At 39.4% G+C, this 20207-nt stretch overlaps 2 protein-coding genes across 3 annotated transcripts in view; one reads left to right on the forward strand and one right to left on the reverse strand.

The window, feature by feature from the left end:
* ITGBL1 (integrin subunit beta like 1) overlaps positions 1–20207 on the reverse strand; it is a 1366350-nt gene that overhangs the window by 482473 nt on the left and 863670 nt on the right. The gene's annotated exons all lie outside the window — the stretch shown is intronic.
* NALCN (sodium leak channel, non-selective) overlaps positions 1–20207 on the forward strand; it is a 293641-nt gene that overhangs the window by 244080 nt on the left and 29354 nt on the right. The window contains exons 18-27 of the mRNA XM_004423148.3: positions 1495–1596; positions 1997–2066; positions 4490–4581; positions 4670–4792; positions 6915–6971; positions 7210–7330; positions 7427–7558; positions 8510–8677; positions 10367–10471; positions 15483–15589. Coding sequence (XP_004423205.1) covers positions 1495–1596; positions 1997–2066; positions 4490–4581; positions 4670–4792; positions 6915–6971; positions 7210–7330; positions 7427–7558; positions 8510–8677; positions 10367–10471; positions 15483–15589 — 1077 coding nt within the window. The remainder of the gene's footprint in view (positions 1–1494; positions 1597–1996; positions 2067–4489; positions 4582–4669; positions 4793–6914; positions 6972–7209; positions 7331–7426; positions 7559–8509; positions 8678–10366; positions 10472–15482; positions 15590–20207) is intronic.

Raw genomic sequence — 20207 nt, forward strand, 5'->3', positions numbered from 1 at the left:
CCAAAGAACAATTCTTAATACACCTGATATGAGATCATGCTATACCTTTGTCAACTCGTCCTAAGTTACAAATGCATCTTCCTCTGAGACACCATTCAAGTCCTGGAAATAGGCACAATCTCTGTATATCATTGTTATAAATCCTTGCTGGTCAATAAAATTTTGACTTGGATTTTGTCTCAAAATGGTTCTTGCTGCTTATTAAACTAAAAATAGTGACTGTTTGGGCTTTATTTCCTGTGATGCATTTACATTAACTGAATTCGTCTGATTTTTCATAGATATTCACCATAATTATCAGCAGCAGCATCAAAAGCATTTTTAAGTATTTAAATATACACATGATATCATAAGAGCTTCTGTTTTAAGTATCCTAAACAGACTAGATCTTTTCTCGAAGATCTTAACTCTGAGAAAGACAATAATAATATAATTCACAGCCAATCTAGAAATGCATTTTAGGAAACATGAAAGTGTTATGTAAAGCAGTGAAGTATAAAGAAGTACGTGTGTTCACGTGTTGCACAAATACAGCATCATAAGATTTCATATCATAAGCTCATTGCATTTTAAGTCTATGAGTTATCTTCGAGATCAAAGCCTTCTCATTTTATCTATAAGGAAACTGATTTGCCCAAAGGTCACTCAACTAGTTCAAGACAGTGTCACCTTTGGAACACAGGTCTCTTAACCCCTGTATTATTTTCTTTTCACTTGACCACTACATCAAGGGAATTCCTGTCGTTTCCAGTTGGAAAGAGCTTTCTGGAAAAGAAATTTTGCTTTCCCTCCAATCATTCACACCACAGGTGTTGACTCACTCAATTTTCTTCACTTATTAGCAAATCTGAAATTAACACAAGCCCAGTTATGGTCTAAAAAGAACATGTTTTAAAAAGTCTTCGTAGTTTTCTGACTGCAAAGAAAGTGGTAACTGGTGACCTGTAAGCCACAGGCTTTAGACTGAGGTTCCTCTAGGTATTCATTCCTGCCTTGGTTACTTTTCTTTACCACTGATTTTTGCTTCTGATTTTATGCTTTCCTATTTTCCTAGAGTTCTGCAAAATCTTCTTGGAACATATATTCCATCATCCCAGGGGCCTGGGTGGGCAAATCCTTCCTTAAGTGCTGTTATTAGAAAGCTCCCTGTCTACGTTCATAATCAGCATAATGATTACCTGTGATTAGGCTAACCCTGCCGCTTAGAGAATCCTGAGAGAGGCTCTGCTATTGGGGGTGAGGGGACTTAAGGGGCCGGAGCTTTCTATTTATTTTCCAGCACCTCTTCATAGCTATGACAGTTCTGCTTTGTAAGTGTTCTTGACACAGAGCCTAAAACTCATTTACCTTTACAGTTATGTGTCACTTGCTGTATTTTGCCTTATCATTTCCTCATATTATATTAAAAATAATAAGAGTAATGAGCAGTTATGTATTATTCATCCCAAGTGTACAGATCACGCATTTATCTCGGGCTCCTTTTTTTTTCGCTAGAGCTTGCACTCGACAGCGCATGCTGAGCGGATCATTTGAGGGGCAGCCGGCAAAGGAAAGGTCAATTCTCAGTGTGCAGCACCATATCCGCCAGGAGCGCAGGTAAATACGCCAGGCAATGAGGCTGCAGGGAAACTAAGGAAGGGAGTTTTACAGGAAGTGTTCACTGAGCGCAGCTCTGGTCAGCAGACAGGCACAGGGGAGAAACTGCGTTCTATTTGCTGGGTGTAACAGTAATGAAACTCACAATCGGATTCAAAGATTCAAAGCATCTTTTCCTTGGTGATGCCCAAATTCTCAGTTTTAAGATTAGACGGAAAAATTCTGAATTTTGTTAGATGGAATCAAAGGCATTTGGATAGACTATAAGCTTTTGCTATAAAAAGAAATAATAAGCATTTGTGATGTTATAGAAAAGTGATTTTGTTTTTTATAACGGTCATTGCTTAAAAGTCAAAATTTGGTCTTGAGATGTGTTGACCAATTGGTTGTGGTTTTTTAGATCATTAAGACACGGATCAAACAGCCAACGGATCAGCAGGGGGAAATCTCTTGAAACTCTGACTCAAGATGTAAGTTCTAAGCAATGCTTTGGGCTTTGGAAACATTGTTATGAAAATGTATTTAAATGACTGCTCAGACAGTTCCAGCACCTGGGTCTTTCTGTCACTTTGTCACATCTCCTTAGGACTTCAGACCCAAAGCAATCAGGAAATTCAGGAAGCAAATTAAATGGCCGGGTACAGAAAAGTGTAGAAAACTGTAGAAAAATCCAGCTATCCCACAAAGCACATATCTTCATTAAGAGAGTAACACAAAAGCGACATATCAGTTGCATTTGACTGAAATTAAAGACACTTAAAACATTTTATAGGAATGATTCACATTATTAATTTTGAATATTTACTAAGTTCCAAGTATTCTAGAATCTGAATCCAGAGTCTATAATTTCAAGGCTTTACATAGTAGGAAATAAAATTTTATTTCTAGAAGAATTTTTCTGTCAAAGACTGTGTAAGATTTCCCAAGAATTTCTTTGCTTTTAGACTCTAGATCATTCAATTATTTATTTACTGACTCAGTAAATATTTATCAAGGCAAGTGAACAAATACATGATCATTTCTGAGAGTGATTTTTATTTGTTTTGCATCATCTCTTCATTGCTATCACAGGTTTCCTCTGTACTATAAAGAAAAATAAAATAGTGTGAAGAAATCAAAGATGGAGATTTGGGGTCAGGGAATGTTAGAGAGGATGGTCAGTGTTCACATTCTTCATTAGCCCAGAGACCCAAATTAAGTGAAGGGAACAAACCACATGAAAACCCATGAAAACCCAAGGAGGCAGCAGTCTAACTTATGGGTTGGACTCACCAGCAGCTATACTACACCGAGATAACCACGAGAGAGTTGGAAAATACATGTTAAATAATTATTATTTAAATATAACTAAAATAAAATATGATTAAAACATAGGTCTTAAGTTGAGTCTGGATAACTTGGCTAAGAAAGTGGAGTCTCAAATGTTCAGAACTGAGGATGGCATTTGAGAATGGAGATCTAGCAAGATAAAGTTAGCAAGCCTTAGGGAGTTTTGTGCTTTTTTTTTTTTTTTTTTTTTCCTTTTTCACCACTTTATCTCTTATTTCTTAAGAGTTTCTAGACCTTTCAGCATAGCCCATCTTCTTTCAATCTGTAGAAACTGCTATCTTAGGGTAAATTCTCCTAAGTGTTCCAGGCAAAATTGAGAATTTAAGTTGGTGATGAGAATACCTGTTGCCACCATTACCCAATTTATATGGTTCTTTGGCACAAACATCTGTTATCACCATGATTTTTAAGGCAGAGCCCTGTCTGATATGATCTACCGTATATAAGGCCTGTGTACTTATAATTTGGAGGTCAGACATATTGCATGAAGAAGATTTCTTGGTGAAAATTCAGAGAGGCAATACTAGTTCACTTTCCTTCAATGTGATTCAGTAGAAATGTGCCACCTACTTAAGAATCACATTAGAACGTGGCATTGAAAATATGTGTTTAAATGTACACAACAAAAGGCCCTATTTGAATAGTCTCAATTCCAGAGGCTTACTTCTTCTTCAAAGACTTGATTATATTTTCTACGTAGACATATAGCAAAAATCCACCTCCCATCTTCTCCATAGCAAAAGGTCAGGGGTTCTGCCAATTTCTTAAGAAATCTCTCCGAATGTCTTTTCATCCATAACAGAAGCAATTTAAAATAGAGTTTCATCTTTTTCACTTCTTCCAAATGATAGAAGATACAGATAATTAAATCTAAGGAATACTTTCTATAAAATCTATCATGTTATTTGAACAATGGCTCTCCATCTGTCACGGAGAGAAAATCAGAGTCAAGGTCCTACATGATCTGCCTGCCCCCACCCTTCTGGCCTCATCTTCTCCTTCTCTGTTCCTTGCTTCCTTGCCTCCACGTGCACCGGCATCCTGGCTCTTCCAAGTGCATACCTGTGTGTACGCCCCTCCTCTGGAAGAGCACATTTCTGCAGAGATCCAGTGGTTGCGTCCTTCTAGTCTTTTCTCAGATAACAGCTTCTTACTGAGGCCTACTCTGACCTGTCTGTTTAAACTTGGAGCCTTCTAGCACTCTCTATCCCCTTTGTTTTTTCCAGAACACTAAACATCTTCTAACATTCTTTCTTATTTTGAGTTAATTTTTATCTGTCACCCCTGACTAGAACTTAGCCCCACAAGAGCAGGGATTTTGTCATTTTTTCCCTTTTGCTGTGTGCTCAGTGCTGGAACAGTGCCTGGCACATAATAGAGTCTCAATAAATATTTTTATTGAAAAAAATACGCTTTAGAGGAAAAAGATACCCTTGCTAAGATGACTCTGTTGAAATAGATATATAATAAAGACATTTATTTTAATTTTTAAAAAATGATCATCTTTTCTGAGCCTTTAAAAAAATCTTCCATTTTGATATGCCCCTTTTCCTTTTATTTCTAGCATTCCAATACAGTGAGGTATAGAAATGCACAAAGAGAAGACAGTGAAATAAAGATGATCCAGGAAAAAAAGGAACAAGCAGAAATGAAGAGGTACAGGGCACCCTTGTGTTTGCTGGTTCTCATTTTGGAATGGCAAACTTTCCCTTAGCCTTACTCTGCCGTAAATTTCCCCTTTAAGGAAAGTGCAAGAAGAAGAGCTGAGAGAGAACCACCCGTACTTCGATAAACCGCTGTTCATAGTCGGCCGGGAACACAGGTTCAGAAACTTCTGCCGGGTGGTGGTCCGGGCACGCTTCAACGCGTGAGTACACTCCGTTTCAGCCAGGTGTTTGGCCTGAGTTGTGCAAACAGCAGGGGGGTTGTCAGATGAGGAAGAAGGAACATGTAACCCTAATGGGGTCACAAAATAAACTGTGGGCTAATTAATCATGCTGCTCCTCTTTGCTAAGCGGCCGGCCAGGTGGAAAACAAAGGTTGCAAGTGATTAACGTTTATATAAAACTCACGTTCCTAAAGCACTTAACAGCCATTTTTCTTTATTTTAACAGTCGCCCAATATGTTTATATCAGTGTTATTAACTCCATATTTTATTTTGGAAATGCTGAACCAAAGGGAGACTGAATGACAAGATGAAGATCATTGCGCACATCTTCTTTTAGACTTGTAGTTTCTTTATGGTCAAAATAGCCTAATTGGTTTATTCTAGAATAATGTAAGTAGAAAGAAAGTTGACTACAGGAAGAAAACCCACCGGCCAGTGTCTCTATCCCACCCACGTGGGAGAAACGTCCAAGACGCTGTGGGTATGGTCAACCTGGAGGTCGCTGCATTTGTGATGACCTAAGCCAATTTTAGCAGGCGACCAAAGGATAAAATGGAAGTTTTGTCATGCATAACTTTAAGTAAATATTCTGAATATATTAAGAGTCTTGGAGGAAGTGTGAAAACTTTCCATTATGTAGTTGGACCTTCCCTGATGCCATCATTTAAGTAAATTGATCTCCTTTGTTGAGAATGAGTGTCATATGATAATCACTATCTGTTATGAGCTGAATTGTGTCCCTTCCCCCACCGGAAAAAAATCATACGTTGCAGTCCTAATCCCCAGTACCTCCGAATGCCACTGTATTTGGAGATAGGGGTTTTAAAGAAGTAATTAAACTAAAATGAGGTCATTAGGATGGGCCCTAATCCGATATGACTGACGTCCTTATAAGACGAGGAAATTTGGACACAGACACACACTGAGGGAAGATGATGTGAAGACACAGGGAGAAGACGGCCATCTACAAGCCAAGGAGAGGGGCCTGGGACAGATCCTTCCCTCAGCCCTCAGAAGGAACCAAACCTACCAACACCTTCATCTTGGACTTCCAGCCTCCAGAACTGGGAGAAAACGTTTCTGTTGTTTAAGCCGCTCAGTCTGTGGTACTTTGTTACAGCAGTCCTAGGAATCTGAGACAGTGTTATAACGTTTCAGGGCTGGAAGAGAACTCAGGAACGGTTTGGTGTCATTGGCGTCCTTCCTCCTTCAGCAGAGGAGGGCATTTAGGCCAGCGGAGGTGAAGGGCTTTGCTCAAGGACAGCAGCTAGTGCATGACTCTCTCCTGATCGCCGGTCTGTTGTTCTTTCTGCTGTTCTAGAAAGACCTTCAGCATTTAAACACCTGATAATAATCATTAAAAGCTTCCCTGAGTTTTCACAAAGTAAAGAAAGAAGCTGGCAGTTTAGAGTTGATAGTTCCCAAAGTGGGTTTTTCATCTGGAATTATCCTGTTGGCTGCCTCCATGTTAACGTCTAATGGTCAATTCTCCGCTTCATCTAGTGTGGGGTAACTCTCCTTTTGTCAGCAATACAGCTGATGTGGACCAGGGAAAACTTTGTTGTAATTGAGAGTACACACGCCAAGACGGTCAGGGGCTTCCCTGAAGATTGCTCATGGGCTTCCCGAGAACAAAAGTTATCAACCCCCAGCCCAAGAAAGTCTATATAAATCACTCCACAAGATCGCAGTTAAATACAGGATGAAGAACTCTATTTAATTTATGGATATTTAGTTAAATAATTATGAGGAACATCCTTGAACTGCTAAGTCAAAGATTTTAACTAGTGGTTTTAATTGAAAGTCAAAATTTAATTTTGTAATATCCATGTCAGAAATGGTTGGATGGAGTCACAAATTCTAAAATCAAATATCTTGAGAAAAAACTTATAAGCATCAACTGCAAACTCTTCTGACTTTTCTTTCGTCTAATGTTCTCTGCCTTCTAAAGCCACATACAGTTAACATATACTATAATGGACATTTTATAGAGGATATAAAAGAGATTTTAGGTAGATGAGATGTTTATAAATACTATGCTGCCAACTTATAAAGCGCTTGCTATGTTGCAGAATTTTATGTATTTGTTCTCTCTTACAGATCTAAAACAGATCCTGTCACAGGAGCTGTGAAAAATACAAAGTACCATCAACTTTAGTAAGCAATACAAACTCTGTTTTCCATGAACATTTGAAGATTCCATGTACTAGTTTATGCTGCATAAAAATATAAAAATTTTCTTTCTCTTCTTGCGATATCACGCTATGAAATAGATGATTGGGGATTCATTAAAAAATACCAGTCGTGTGAACAGAATCACAGAAGCATCTTCTCTGACTTTTGGCAGCCTCTCCTAGAGTGTCTGTGTTTCTCAGTGTTGTTTGGTCTTTGGCAGTGATTTGCTGGGATTGGTGACTTACCTGGACTGGGTCATGATCATCGTCACCATCTGCTCCTGCATTTCCATGATGTTTGAATCCCCCTTTCGAAGAGTCATGCATGCGCCTACTTTGCAGGTACCGCTGCTGAATCTCAGCTCACAGCTCGGGGGAGAAACACTGTCCTGCAATGTTTCCATTCATTGTGACCAAACTGCCTTTTGCCCGTTTCAGATTGCTGAGTATGTGTTTGTGATATTCATGAGCATTGAGCTGAATCTGAAGATTATGGCAGATGGCTTATTTTTCACTCCCACTGCTGTCATCAGGGACTTCGGTGGAGTAATGGACATATTTATATATCTTGTAAGTCTTTGGTTATTTCGTAAATGTAAAATGTAATGGTTTTATAAAATCTGCATTTCTTGGTACAAGAGTGAAGTACATGAGTCACAGAGGTTTGGAGGCCATAACTGAGTTCTTAAGTAGGGTAGTCCATTATAGGAAAACAAGAGGCATGCATATAAAATCTAAATAAAAAGCATTAAATATCCATGGATATGGTTCAAATACATCAGCCACATTCATGCATGCGTAAGACATACATTAATAAGGTTTAAGATAGAAGATCTCATTTGCACCCCACAATTCTTGTGGCTCCTATACTAAAAAAAAAAGGATCTACACCGTATAATTGATTGAGCCCCTTATTGCTAAAAGCAAACTAAAGTGAGTGTGTTTAGACCTCCCAACTGCAGTGCACAAAATACCTGGCTAGAGAAAGTGACCATTCAGCTGTTCAGTTAAACTAAATCGAGAAACTACAGGAAGGACCTCAAAGAAATTTCGTTTTTTTCCTACATATCCAAGAAGATGGAAAATCAGTCTTTCCCACGCAACAAGGAGAACTGTGACCATTAACATGTAGCATGTTCAGATCATTAATAAAATAGTGAGTATTGGTTCAAGCATAAGGTTTGGTATCCTTAATCAGGGAATTTCAGCAGTGTTGACATCAGCAGAGGCTGCAGTGTGTAAGTTAAGAGAAGGGCCAGAATGCACTGGTGTCCAAACACCACAAGGTGTGGGCACCCCCATGTCATTCCTGCATTGACCTGATGACTTTCCTTTGGGGCCCCAGCAGGTCTAGGTTGGGTTCTAGTTCAGAGTTGAGAGATTGCATATACACCTGGCAAATGCTTGCCCCACATAACACGTGGAATCTCTGCAAAGGGAAGGTTGTGGCCAGTTGGCTCTCAAAAATGTAGATAGTAGAAGACAAATTGTATAAATTCCAGAGATTATTTTCCCCTCTAGGTGAGCTTGATATTTCTTTGTTGGATGCCTCAAAATGTGCCTGCGGAATCGGGAGCTCAGCTCCTAATGGTTCTTCGTTGCCTGAGACCTCTGCGGATATTCAAATTGGTGCCCCAGATGAGGAAAGTTGTTCGAGAACTTTTCAGTGGCTTCAAGGAAATTTTTTTGGTATGTTAGTTACTCTTTGTTTCTAGTGCACGTCGTCCAACTCTGTATTGTAGCTAATGAGGGGATAAAGTGAGTCTTGATTGTCAAGGTTAAGTGTACAATTTTGCTTATTGCCAGAGGATTACAAAGGCACTAACAAACACAACACACAGTCAGAAACTTTACCCGTGAATACTTCTGGCTTATCAGTATATTTAATTCAATGAACATTTTTAGTAAGCTAAAGAGAAGCACTCTAGAAATTACGATGAAAAGAGATAGTATCTGCTGACACTTCCATTCCTAAGTCTTGACCTGAATTTCTACTCTGGGTTTTAGTTTTCCCATCTGGAAATTAAGGATAAAAAGATTCATCACCATCTACTTCACAAATGATATTAGGAATTAACACATTTGGGCTCGTGATCTCATTCTGTCTGTCCCCTAAAGCACATGGCATAGAATTTGGCTCTGATCTTTAGAGTGTTTACGTAAAACAACTTAAAAAATGTAACATACAGGTATATTCTACTTTAAGTAACCTCAGTATACAGGAATAAATACTCACAAATGTGAGGGGAAAGACATTCTTTTTAGTTGGGCGAACATTCATTTAGGGTCTTCTAAGAGCAAGACTGCAGAAAAAACAGCTAAGAGCCTCATTGCTCACAATCTGTTACAGAAGGATATTTTCCTTACAAAGGAGCGATCAAAGGATTCTTTTTATTATTAATGAGTTCTTCTTGTACATGGAAAACATAGATTAATTTACATAAGCTTGTTTTATATCTTGCTTTCTAGAAACACACCTATGGTGAGAGAATAGCTGTAGTTGCAGTTGATTCTAAGGTATTTTAAAGACAGGTTGTGATGTTACTATAGGCATATAGTTGTTGATTTTTTTTTTAAAGATGTGTTTAAAATTCCATATTTTCTTTGGAATAAAGCCATAACATGGTGGCTTTTCACACAGCTGGAATTGAAGGAAAACAGAATATCACCTGACAGCTGATGTGCATCTTGGAGCCCTGATAGAATTTAGAAGAGAATCTATTTGTGCCTTTCTCCTATGATGTTGCTGTGTCATTTTGGTACAGTTAAGCTATATGTTTAGATTATTCAACCAGCACAGATCAATGGTTTGTTCAATATCTTATCCTTTGCTCCTTTTCTCTGCTAAGACCAAAGTAGTCACCCAGCAGAGGGAGCATGAGTCAATTAACAGATTTGCTTTTCAGGACTGAATCATCTCACGTCCTCTGTGCACAGCACATTCATACGCCCTCGTGCTCACAAGAAAGCAAAGCCACTGTCCCTCTAATTTACGCTCTGCTAATAGAGATATGAATTCATTTTAAGAAAATGAATAAAATATAATTATTTAAACATTTTTTGTTCCATTAAATAAAGCAAAGTGTTGATTTCAAAATCAGAAAGGTCCAAATCATATCAAAAATACCTTTACCTATTTTCTTATATGAAAGTCATGTTTTTATTCTAAAAATTCAAAACCTGTTGTCAATTTCCTTCTTTTAACATTCCAGTAAGGCTAATTGAATGACCTGTGGTGGAGAAATTAAAAGATAATCCTCAAAAGACCATGAATTTCATACAATGTTATCTGGAAAGTCTTGTTCATATCGCTGTGCAAACCAAAGCTACTGTTTAATATTTTACTGAGAGATTTGATATCTCACCAATTTCTTTCAGGTCTCCATTCTTTTGCTGACTTTAATGCTTGTTTTTGCAAGCTTTGGAGTTCAGCTTTTTGCTGGAAAACTGGCAAAGTGCAATGATCCCAACATTATTAGAAGGGTAAGATGTTCCTTTCTGTCTTTTGGGATAAAAATTAAGGTAGTTTACCATCCCTTTAAGTATGTGGTACCAGTGGCTGCACAGGCTACTTTGAGAACACCCTGACAAAGCTTTCAGAATTCTCCTCCCACGAATTCCCTTTGCTTAAAGAACACAATGTGTCTCTTCTGGCTAGCAAATGTTTATAAGGCTAAAAGTACACCTCAGGGAGTTCTCCTCTTCCCTCCTATTCCAGTGTCACCACTATTGACATCTTCAGCATAGTCACCCAAGATTCCACATGTTTATAGCTGTGAACTTCAGACACTTTCCATTTAGGTCTCCCCTAACTCAATCCTGCCTCTGTTGTCACATGAGACTCCTATCAGCAAACAGCCCCTCAAAAAAGTACAAGAGGCCAAGTCTGACTTTCCTACCCCTTCTTATTACTTTTCCACTCCAGCACTCTCCCAACTGGGAGGGCCTGGCATTAGCTCTTAACTGCCCAGAATCTTCTCCATTATGACAACTAATAGAGACCCAAGCTTGCATAGTTTTGCTACTGCTCTTTTCTTTATCTTTCTTCAGTGTTAGTAAGAGGAGGCTAGCTGCTGTAACAACCCCAAAGTTTCAGTAGCTGTACATAATGAAATGGATATATTGCATCTTGGATGAGTTGGACAGCTCTCCTCCAAATGACCACTCAGGAATTCAAGTTCCTTTTGTCTTGTGTCTTCACTCTTCATTGTCTTCAAAGTCTTCTCTGATTAGCTGGCAGATAAGAACAGAGAACAGTCTCTATCTGCGAGCACCATGGGCTGAGCCTAGAAGCGGCACACGTCACTTCAACCCACATTCCACTGGAAAGAGCATGGCCTCACCATGCTGGAGGGGAGACTGTGATATGGAGTGCAGTGATACATCCTGTAGAAAAATGGGACACGGTTTGGTTTCTAATTAGCCAGTCTGTGCTACACCCTCCAGTGTGCCATTCTCTTAGAATTCTGCCATATATCACAAGTAGATTAATGAAGTCAACCAAGTACTGCTGATGTATAAACTAGCAAAAGTATTTCCTCTTTCATCCAGGTAAAATAATGCCTGAAGTTCATTAAAACGCATGTTTCCAAAAGGCCTGATAGAGCTCAACTACAATACATATTTCTAGCAAATATGGCTATCTAATATAGATTTTATATCAGTATGAAAATTCTTACATTTTTAGGCTTCTAATTATAAAAATTATTAGCTCTCTAATTGTTATAAAATACGGGTAACATCTTTGTCCAGTCAAAATACATTATCAATTATATTAGTAATGAGGATTTCGGGAAGAGACAGAGCAAAGGAGACATATTTAGGTTGGGCAGACCTTATGTTATTTCACAAGGCACCACCTAGGTCACTGCTTCCTTTAATTCCTCTCCCCAGAGGTTCCAGGAACTTCGATAAACCTGAGAAGACATGACGAGGAACATGATATAAAGGTGGTGGTGTATCAAATTGGCTAACGAAGGAAGTAATAATGAGCTGATGCATTAGTCACAAGCCTGTGTAAGGAAAGAATAGTTATTTTAGCTCCACACTGAATAAAGACCAGAAAGATAATAACGTTTCAAGGTGAAGCCTGGTAGGGATCTTGGATGACTCAGTATATTAATAATGGCCTGAGAGCATTGTGATTTTATATTATCTATTCATACTCACCCCAAGCTAAAGATTGATGACTTGCGTAGGGGACAGAGAGCTCATGGTAGATGGACACATGGATACCATGATGCATTTATCATCTCTCCCAGAGCAATGAGGTCTCTGTGGAAGGCTCATAAGAAAAGCCTAAGAAAACTTATCCATCACAGAATGTATCAACATCAAGCAGAATAATGGAAAAGAAATTGGTATAGTAAGAAGTGGTCTGTGTCTTTACATCAGGACAAGCTCTTTTCTAGTCCTAAAATAAGAGGCCAAGACCAAGATCACCATGTGGATGAAGGGGACATCAGTTCTATCTTGGAGCTTCAGTCCGTCTTTCTAAAAGAAGAGACAATCCCTTGAAAAGGGGAAACTAGATACACCAACAAACTACAAACATTTGGATCACAAACAGCTCATGTTTAAAGGCAATGAAGCTTGAGTTGTTGGTGCCACATTTTCCTGTTGGAACACCGTGTCATTTTTTTGGTGTCTGGCTGAGCACTTCCTCCCTCTGCTTCTTTTCTTCAAACTTGGCAACAAAAATCTTGAGATCACTTTAGATAGAGATGCAGAGCCCAGAACTTAGTCACAAAAGCCATGTCAACAAACTCTGAGGATACTGGTTATTAAACATCAGTTGTGTACAAGACACCATGATAGGGGACGTGAGGACTGGAAAAATGTGTACGTCACTACCCCTCTTTGCAGCGTTTTCTATCCAATCAGAACATGTGTTTTATATTTGAGGAACTATGATATGATGTCAGAAGTTAAAAGAGCACATGAGAAGCAGAAATAATGTGCAAGCTGATTTCAATGATGGAAAATAGTGCTTCCACCTGGGGGTGCTGCACTGGGAAGTCTTTAGGGAGGAGGTAGGATTCGAGACGGGCAGGAAAGGACCTTTCACGTGGAGGAGACAGAATGAAGAAAGACATAGCATGCAAGGAAGAGTCGTGGTGCAAGGCGGGAACAAAGAACCAATGTTTTGGAATCAGGGCTTCCAAGAATAGAATCCTGCTTTGGTAGATATGATGGCTTGTTCTGGCCACTTAATCACTCTGGACGTATTTCCTCCTCTCTAACACTTCTCACACAGCAATATTATGAAGGTTGAATTAGCTTACTTATGTAAAGAACCTAACCCAACCTCCAATAATCAGTGTTAAACGTCACAGCCCTCCTACATAGAAAAGAACTGGAAAACAAGGCCAGAAGTGTAGTTTAGGGAGAGATCCTTGGGGGCCCGGAATGCCAGTGTAAGGGGTTTGGAATTTCTTTGATGAGACGTGAGAAGTCATTAAAGGTTTGTGAGAAGAGGAAGCAGACACTTAGTAGTGCTCACAAAGTGCAACTACTGTCTCAAGAACTACCATTGTTACCACATTCTCCTGACGAGGAAAATGGAAGTACAAAGGTTAAATGACTTGTCCAGGGTCACCCCCAGTAAGTGGAGAGCTGGGATTCATGTCCACGTAGTCTGGCCCCATAATCCGAGGTTAAAATTTAGGACACCAGGCTGTCTCAGTCAATCAGTGCGGGCTCCTGTGGGCTCAGAAAGACAAACTGGAAGAGATTGTGAGGTCAGATACATCCTGGGGTCTCTTTATGATACACCGCAACACAGCCATTTGGAATGATGTTGTAGATGAATATATATGGTTGTTAAGAGAAGATAATTGCAGTATATTTTAACTGAAAAAAGGGGCTATGAAAGAATAAAAACTGTACGATCTCAAATATGCATGGGAAAAAAGACTGGAAGGATATACACCAAAGTGTGAATTGTGTTTGTCTTTGGGTAATTTTTGGTAAGTTGATCCATGCTTTGTCAGTTAAAGATATATTATTTGTGTAAGAAGGTGTTTATTTTAAAGAATCTTGTTGGTAATCCAGAGAGAAGTAATGGTGGTATTAACTAAACTAGTTGAAATAAGAATGGAGTTGTGGACCAGGCGGGATAAGAAAAGCCCTGGGCAACTCTGAGGTCTTGATGCAGGCGTCTTGACAGGATACGGTCCACGGACAGAAGTGGGGAAGCCAGGAGACATATTTTAGGGTTGAAGGTGACTTTAAACAGGTTAAAATTTGAAGTTCTGTTGAAATATTCAAATAGTAATCAAGAATTTTACCATATACACCTTGAACCCAGAAAAGAGGTGTAGGTTCAAAATATGACAATCATAGTCAAAGAAGTAAAAATAATAAAAGGGAGAATAAAGACAAAAAACTGAGTCCAAAACTTCTTACTAGTGTTTTATTTTTTAAATCTTTCTTAAACAGCTTTATGGAGATACAATTCACATACCACACAATTCACCCACTTCAGGTGTATAATTCAGTGGTTTTTAGCATATTCACAGAATTATACAACCATCACCACAGCCAATTTTAGAAAATTTTCATCACCTCAAAAAAGAAACTATCTTTTAACTACCACCCCCTGTACCTTTATCCCCCTGACACCTCCGTCCCTAAGCAACAGCTAATCTACTTTCTGTCTTTGTAGAGTTTCTTGTTTTGGACTTTCATATGAATGTGGTCTTTGGTGACTAACTTTTTCACTTAGCATATTTCAAGGATCATCTGTGTTGTAGCGTATGTCAGTACTCCATTCCTTTTTATGGCTGAATAGTATTCCTTTGTGTAGATATACCACATTTTGTTCATGTATTTGTCCATTGATGGACATTTGAATTATTTCCACCTTTGGCTATTATAAATAATGCCATTTACAATAAAAATGATATAAACATTCATGTACAAGTTTCCATGTAGATATATGTTTTCATTTTTCTTGGGTAAATACCTAGGAGTGGAATTGCTGAGTCCTGTGGTAACTCTTTGTTTAGTCATTTGAGGACCTGCTACACTATTTTCCAGGATGGCTGCACCATTTTCCATCCCCACCAGCAGCATATGGTCAAGTATGAGGATTCCGATTTCTGTACATCCTTGTTAAAGCTTGTTGTTGTTTGACTTTTTTGATTGTAGCCTTCTTAGTAGATCTGAAGTGGTATCTTGTTGTGGTTTTGATTTGCATTCCCTGATGACTAATGACGCTGAGCATCTTTTCATGTGCTCATTGGCCATTTGTATATCTTCCTTGGAGGAATGTCTATTCAGATCCTTTGCCCACTTACTAATGTTTTCAGCATCAACTTTCACCACTCTTCCTGCAGTCTTTGTTACTATTTGCTGGGTAACTGTCTATATCACTGTTGTCAGATAAAAGACCTTTATTATTCTATGTAAAAAGTGTTTCTTATCTTTTGTCTTTTCTGAGTTCATTTTCTGATCAGGTTCCCTCCTCTACTCCTTTTTTTTCCTATTTTAGGAAGATTGTAATGGGATATTCAGAATTAATGTAAGTGTGTCCAAGAACTTAAATTTAAAATTAAGACCTGGAGAGAAAAAACCTGGATTCTGGGTGCCACGTGTTTGGTAAGCATATCAGAAAAATATCCTGAAGAATGCTATCTTTGTCGGTATAAGATTTTAAATCAGTATAATATGGCATGAAACTAAAAGTAATTCTGCTAGAGATGTTAAAATGATTTTAAGTAATACAAGGCAAAGCACTGAATTATAACAGCCTGCAAAAATACAGTAAATAAGAGAGCAAGTGGTACACTGAGTCTCATGTTGCTTCATAAAACCAATGAAATATCACCGCAGTATTTTTCTAATACTTTAAAAGTAGGTATCTTGATTCACATGGCTTTAAAAAACAGTGAGCCTCAAAAAACAAAGATTTTCTGTCAAATTAAAACTAAACTCATCCTGGGTTTATATCTTTAAGATAGGATCTGATGTCCTCATACAGTTGTAGAGAAGCCTAAATCATAAAGCTATTTCAGTTTTAAAACCCATTTACATTGAAGGATTTCCATTATGGAAACTCTGGAAAGGTATAATCAGTAACACAATTGATTAAATATAACTCTCTCTTAAAAATTCACTTTTCTTGAAAATGAGTTTTCAAAGCATTTACATCAAAGCTGGAAGTATGTAGTACCTTCTTTCTTGTCCATTTTACTAATGACCATGATGGAATCTCTCAATCTGCTTCATTGATGACCTGAATGTTCTATCAGCTTCATTTGTCCTTTTAAATCCTTGTCTGTTTTCTTTTTATTTCATCTTTACCTCTTAGAATAACGAGTGAACTATAGCAACTTGTCTGCTTTCCTCACAATTGATGTTCTCTACTAAATGTCAAGACTCTTTAAAAGGAACAGCATTTTACCCCGTTGTACCCTTGGGACTCACTGTTACCTGCTTTGGCATTTCTCTAACATGAAATTCACTTTTGTAAATAATTCAGTACAATTTAAATTGAGTTATTGTTTTTTTTTAAATACGGAAGAATTATGAAAAAAAGATTAATTTTGGATGTGTGGCTTGAGCATGGGTAGAGAAGTGTATGACACATGGGAGTATCCTTATCCCAGTGCTAACTAGAAAAGCAGTCTGGTTCACGTTAGAATAAAAAATTAAAGAAGCATAAAAAGTTTATTTTTTTGTGAGGTGAAAACTCATTATTGTACCATAAATTTATTTATATCAGGACATCAAATGGGATTTTTTTCCTACTGTTTTGGAATTTTGGCTGAAGCCTCAAAGCTGAGATCAGTAGGAGATAAAGTATCATTATATTCTAAAGAGAGCAATTGGACAATCCCAGCAGAACTTAGTAAAAGATTATCTGCCTCCATCACCCAGCTCATGTAAAAGAAAACACTGCACTCAGGGCCGCCCGGTGGCACAAGTGGTTAAGTGCGTACACTCCGCTTCAGCAGCCCAGGGTTTGCAGGTTTGGATCCTAGGCAGGCACCGATGCACTGCTAGTCAAGCCATGCTGTGGCGGCGTCCCATATAAAGTAGAGGAAGATGGGCACGGATGTTAGCTCAGGGCCGGTCTTCCAGAAAGAAAGAAAGGAAGGAAGGAAGGAAGGAAGGAAGGAAGGAAGGAAGAAAGAAAGAAAACACTGCACTCGAGGATAACATCAGGGAAGTGAAGGGAAGTGAATGAACTCAGTAGAGAGCACTGTGGCGTCTCTCCTCCCTTCACTGTAGGGAAAGGTCAAGGGTGCTTCCCACTGCAGCCAAGTGAGTTCCCCCAGGAGGACTAGTTGATATCGGAGATTGGCAAGGCAAGAAGAGATGCTCCTGTGGACTGCTGCTCTTCACTGTCTGGCAGGGCAGGGTCATCTGGTGTTTCTAGAAGGTCAAGTCATCACTGCCTAGGGCACCCTGATCTGAACCATCTTGATGGAACCCTGCTTCAAAGGGCTATGTGCTGGAGAGATGGTGCCCCCATTGGGAGAGGGCTGTGGTGTTTCCAGGAGTGGGAGCTGAGAATCACCTAGAGACTGCACTCACGGCAGGAATGGCACCATGGGCATCCTCGTGCTGGGGTGTATGTTAAAATATAGTACATTCATAGAAAATTGGAGGTATTTTAAGGCCAACAGATCAGGAGACGACTGCCATTGAAATGACAGTTGGTGACTCAGGGTTCCCAAGAGGAAGGGACATGCCACACCACTGGGGCCACTTGAGGAAGCAGCAGGGTCAGTCAGGAGGCAGAGGGAGAGGGAGAACTGTAAGCAAGAGCCATTTTTGTGGTTTCCGTGGGAAGGGATGGGAAAGGCAGAGCAAGCAGGCTGAGAGTTGGCTAGTTTGAATAATTTCAGCAGGCTCTGGGGCACAGAGGCTATCCCTGGTGGTCTGGCACCTGCCCTGGGGTGATTAGAGCCGGTGGATGGTGGCCCAGAGTATGAAAGGAGGGAGTCGGGGTTGTGGACTCTGGGTTGGTTGGTTTGTGTTTGAAAAGCATGCACTAAAAAGAACACCTCTTGAGGGGAGGAGAGGGTGATGAGGGAGGCAGGAGGCCAAGGCCGGGTGACTTGAGCATCTTACTGGGTTGTCCAGAACAAAGTGTGTCCAGCATATGCATGTAGGACAGATGATAAAGGATCAAGTTTACAGAAACTAGAAACATGGTTGATATACAGAGTGTTTCTTAGGACCATATAATGCGCTCCATGGCAGAGCAATAGCTGCTGTGATGAGAACACCAGTCTCTATGGCCAGAGTCCAGCAATGTAAGATACACAGACTTGAACTCCATTTCTCTAACTCCAGCTGCATCCTGCCCCAATCTTGTGAGAATCACATGGTGTCTGAAGAGGAGGAGAGGAACAGAGTGGCCAACACTCTTCTTCCCTCCCCAAACCACAGGTCACCTGAGCTGCTAAAGATTGGATCATTGTACGGGTTATGAGAGCAAAGGTTTGGTGTAAAATGGAGTGAACTTTTTAGAATGAGACTGATCGTATAACTGAAAGTGACCAAAAAGCTTTGAGATCTCCCCAAGAAGTCAGGATGGGAGCTAGAACACACTGGAAGGCAGTGTTGGGAGAAAAGTGAACTATTTCCAGTTGTACCCTATGACCTTCATCCTGTTCCATGAAATCAGCTACCTAGGATTTTAAAAATCAGAGTTAATTGAAATGTAATGTCTTATATGTTATTATTAGGGGTTTCAAGTTCAATGACACTTTAAAAGTGTAAGTGAATAGAGGTGCATCACTTGAACATCATCACAATAGCTTTTGTCCTTTTGTTCAGCATCTTGTGACTTGGGTTAGTTTCAGTGAAATAAAAATTTTCCGTCAAAGAAATGTCAACTGTAACCATAATAATTTTTACATTTTCTTTCTTTAGTAAGCTCATCAAGAGTTAGCAGCTGAAAATTTTGTGATTTTATATTGGCTAATTTGTGATTAAGAAAATAACTTATATCTAGGAATTGGCCTAGAGGCATGCTTTGATAATTATAATTAGGGCATAAATATGCACTATCTAATTCAGGAGACAATCTGCTTTCTATATTCTCTCCTCAGATGAGTACATTCACTTTCTTCTGAATCACTCAGACTTGATGACATAAAAATTACTGTGGTAAAAAGGATTAGACATATTATGTATTATAAATATTGTGTGTTTTGTTTTAAGCAGAGGTCTGGGATATAGGAAAATGGAATGCCTGAAAGAAAAATCAAAAAAGTACTCAGTTTACAATAAACGCTTTTATTGAGTGCTTACTATTCACCAGACATTATGCTGTCACTGAGGACAAGCTATGGCCCCTGACCCCTAGGAGCCTGAAGTCTAGTGGAGAACAGAAAATAAAATTACAAATATTTTAATATAATATGCTAAAGGCTTTGATACTACATAAATAAGCCCCTAAGCTCACTTGATGCTCACCTGAAACTTACCTCTAGGTAATTTTAAGTCACACTGTGATACACTCTAGGCAGAAGGAGGTCAGATTTTTGTAGAGTTGAAGGCTCAAACATTTTGAGTATGCCTTTAAGATAAAAGAATATATCAGGGCCAGCCTGTTGGTGTAGTGGTTAAATTTGGCACACTCCACTTCGACGGCCCAAGGTTCACAGGTTTGGATCCCGGGTGCAGATCTACACCACTCATCAAACCATGCTGTGGCGGCAACCCACATACAAAATAGAGGAAGACTGGCACAGATCTTAGCTCAGGGCCAATCTTCCTCCCAAAAGAAAAAAATATATATATATATAAAACTACATATGGCTGTGTGAACTCACTCCTGGGCCCCTTCCAGGATCTTGCCAGGGAGGGGTCCTGAGGCTTAAGTTCTTTGGTTCGTGGTATATCAGCCTCTGATTATAGGATACAGAAAGGGAAAGGGTGAAGTGGCACCCACAGGAGAGGCACCTAACCCAAGCTGTGATGGGACCAGGGGAAGGACCCAGAGGAGAAGACCCTCAGTTCACTTGTGAGGATGCATAGGAATGAGGCAGGTGAAAGGGAAGGAGTCTGGGCAGGTGAGCATGAGGGGCGAGGCAGGGGTCGGGTGCTGCAGGCTGAGGAGGCTCTGTTGGCAAAGCACAAGGCAAAAGAATGTCAGTGTGTTCTAGAAGTACAAAAAGTTCCTGATTTCTTTAGACTAGATGGTGGAGATGTGTAAGATACAGGGTGGCATTTTGGACAATGTTATCCCTGCATTTCC

The sequence above is a fragment of the Ceratotherium simum genome, chromosome 10 (assembly GCF_057802395.1).
Source record: "Ceratotherium simum simum isolate JZ-2026a chromosome 10, ASM5780239v1, whole genome shotgun sequence".
NCBI lineage: Eukaryota > Metazoa > Chordata > Mammalia > Perissodactyla > Rhinocerotidae > Ceratotherium > Ceratotherium simum.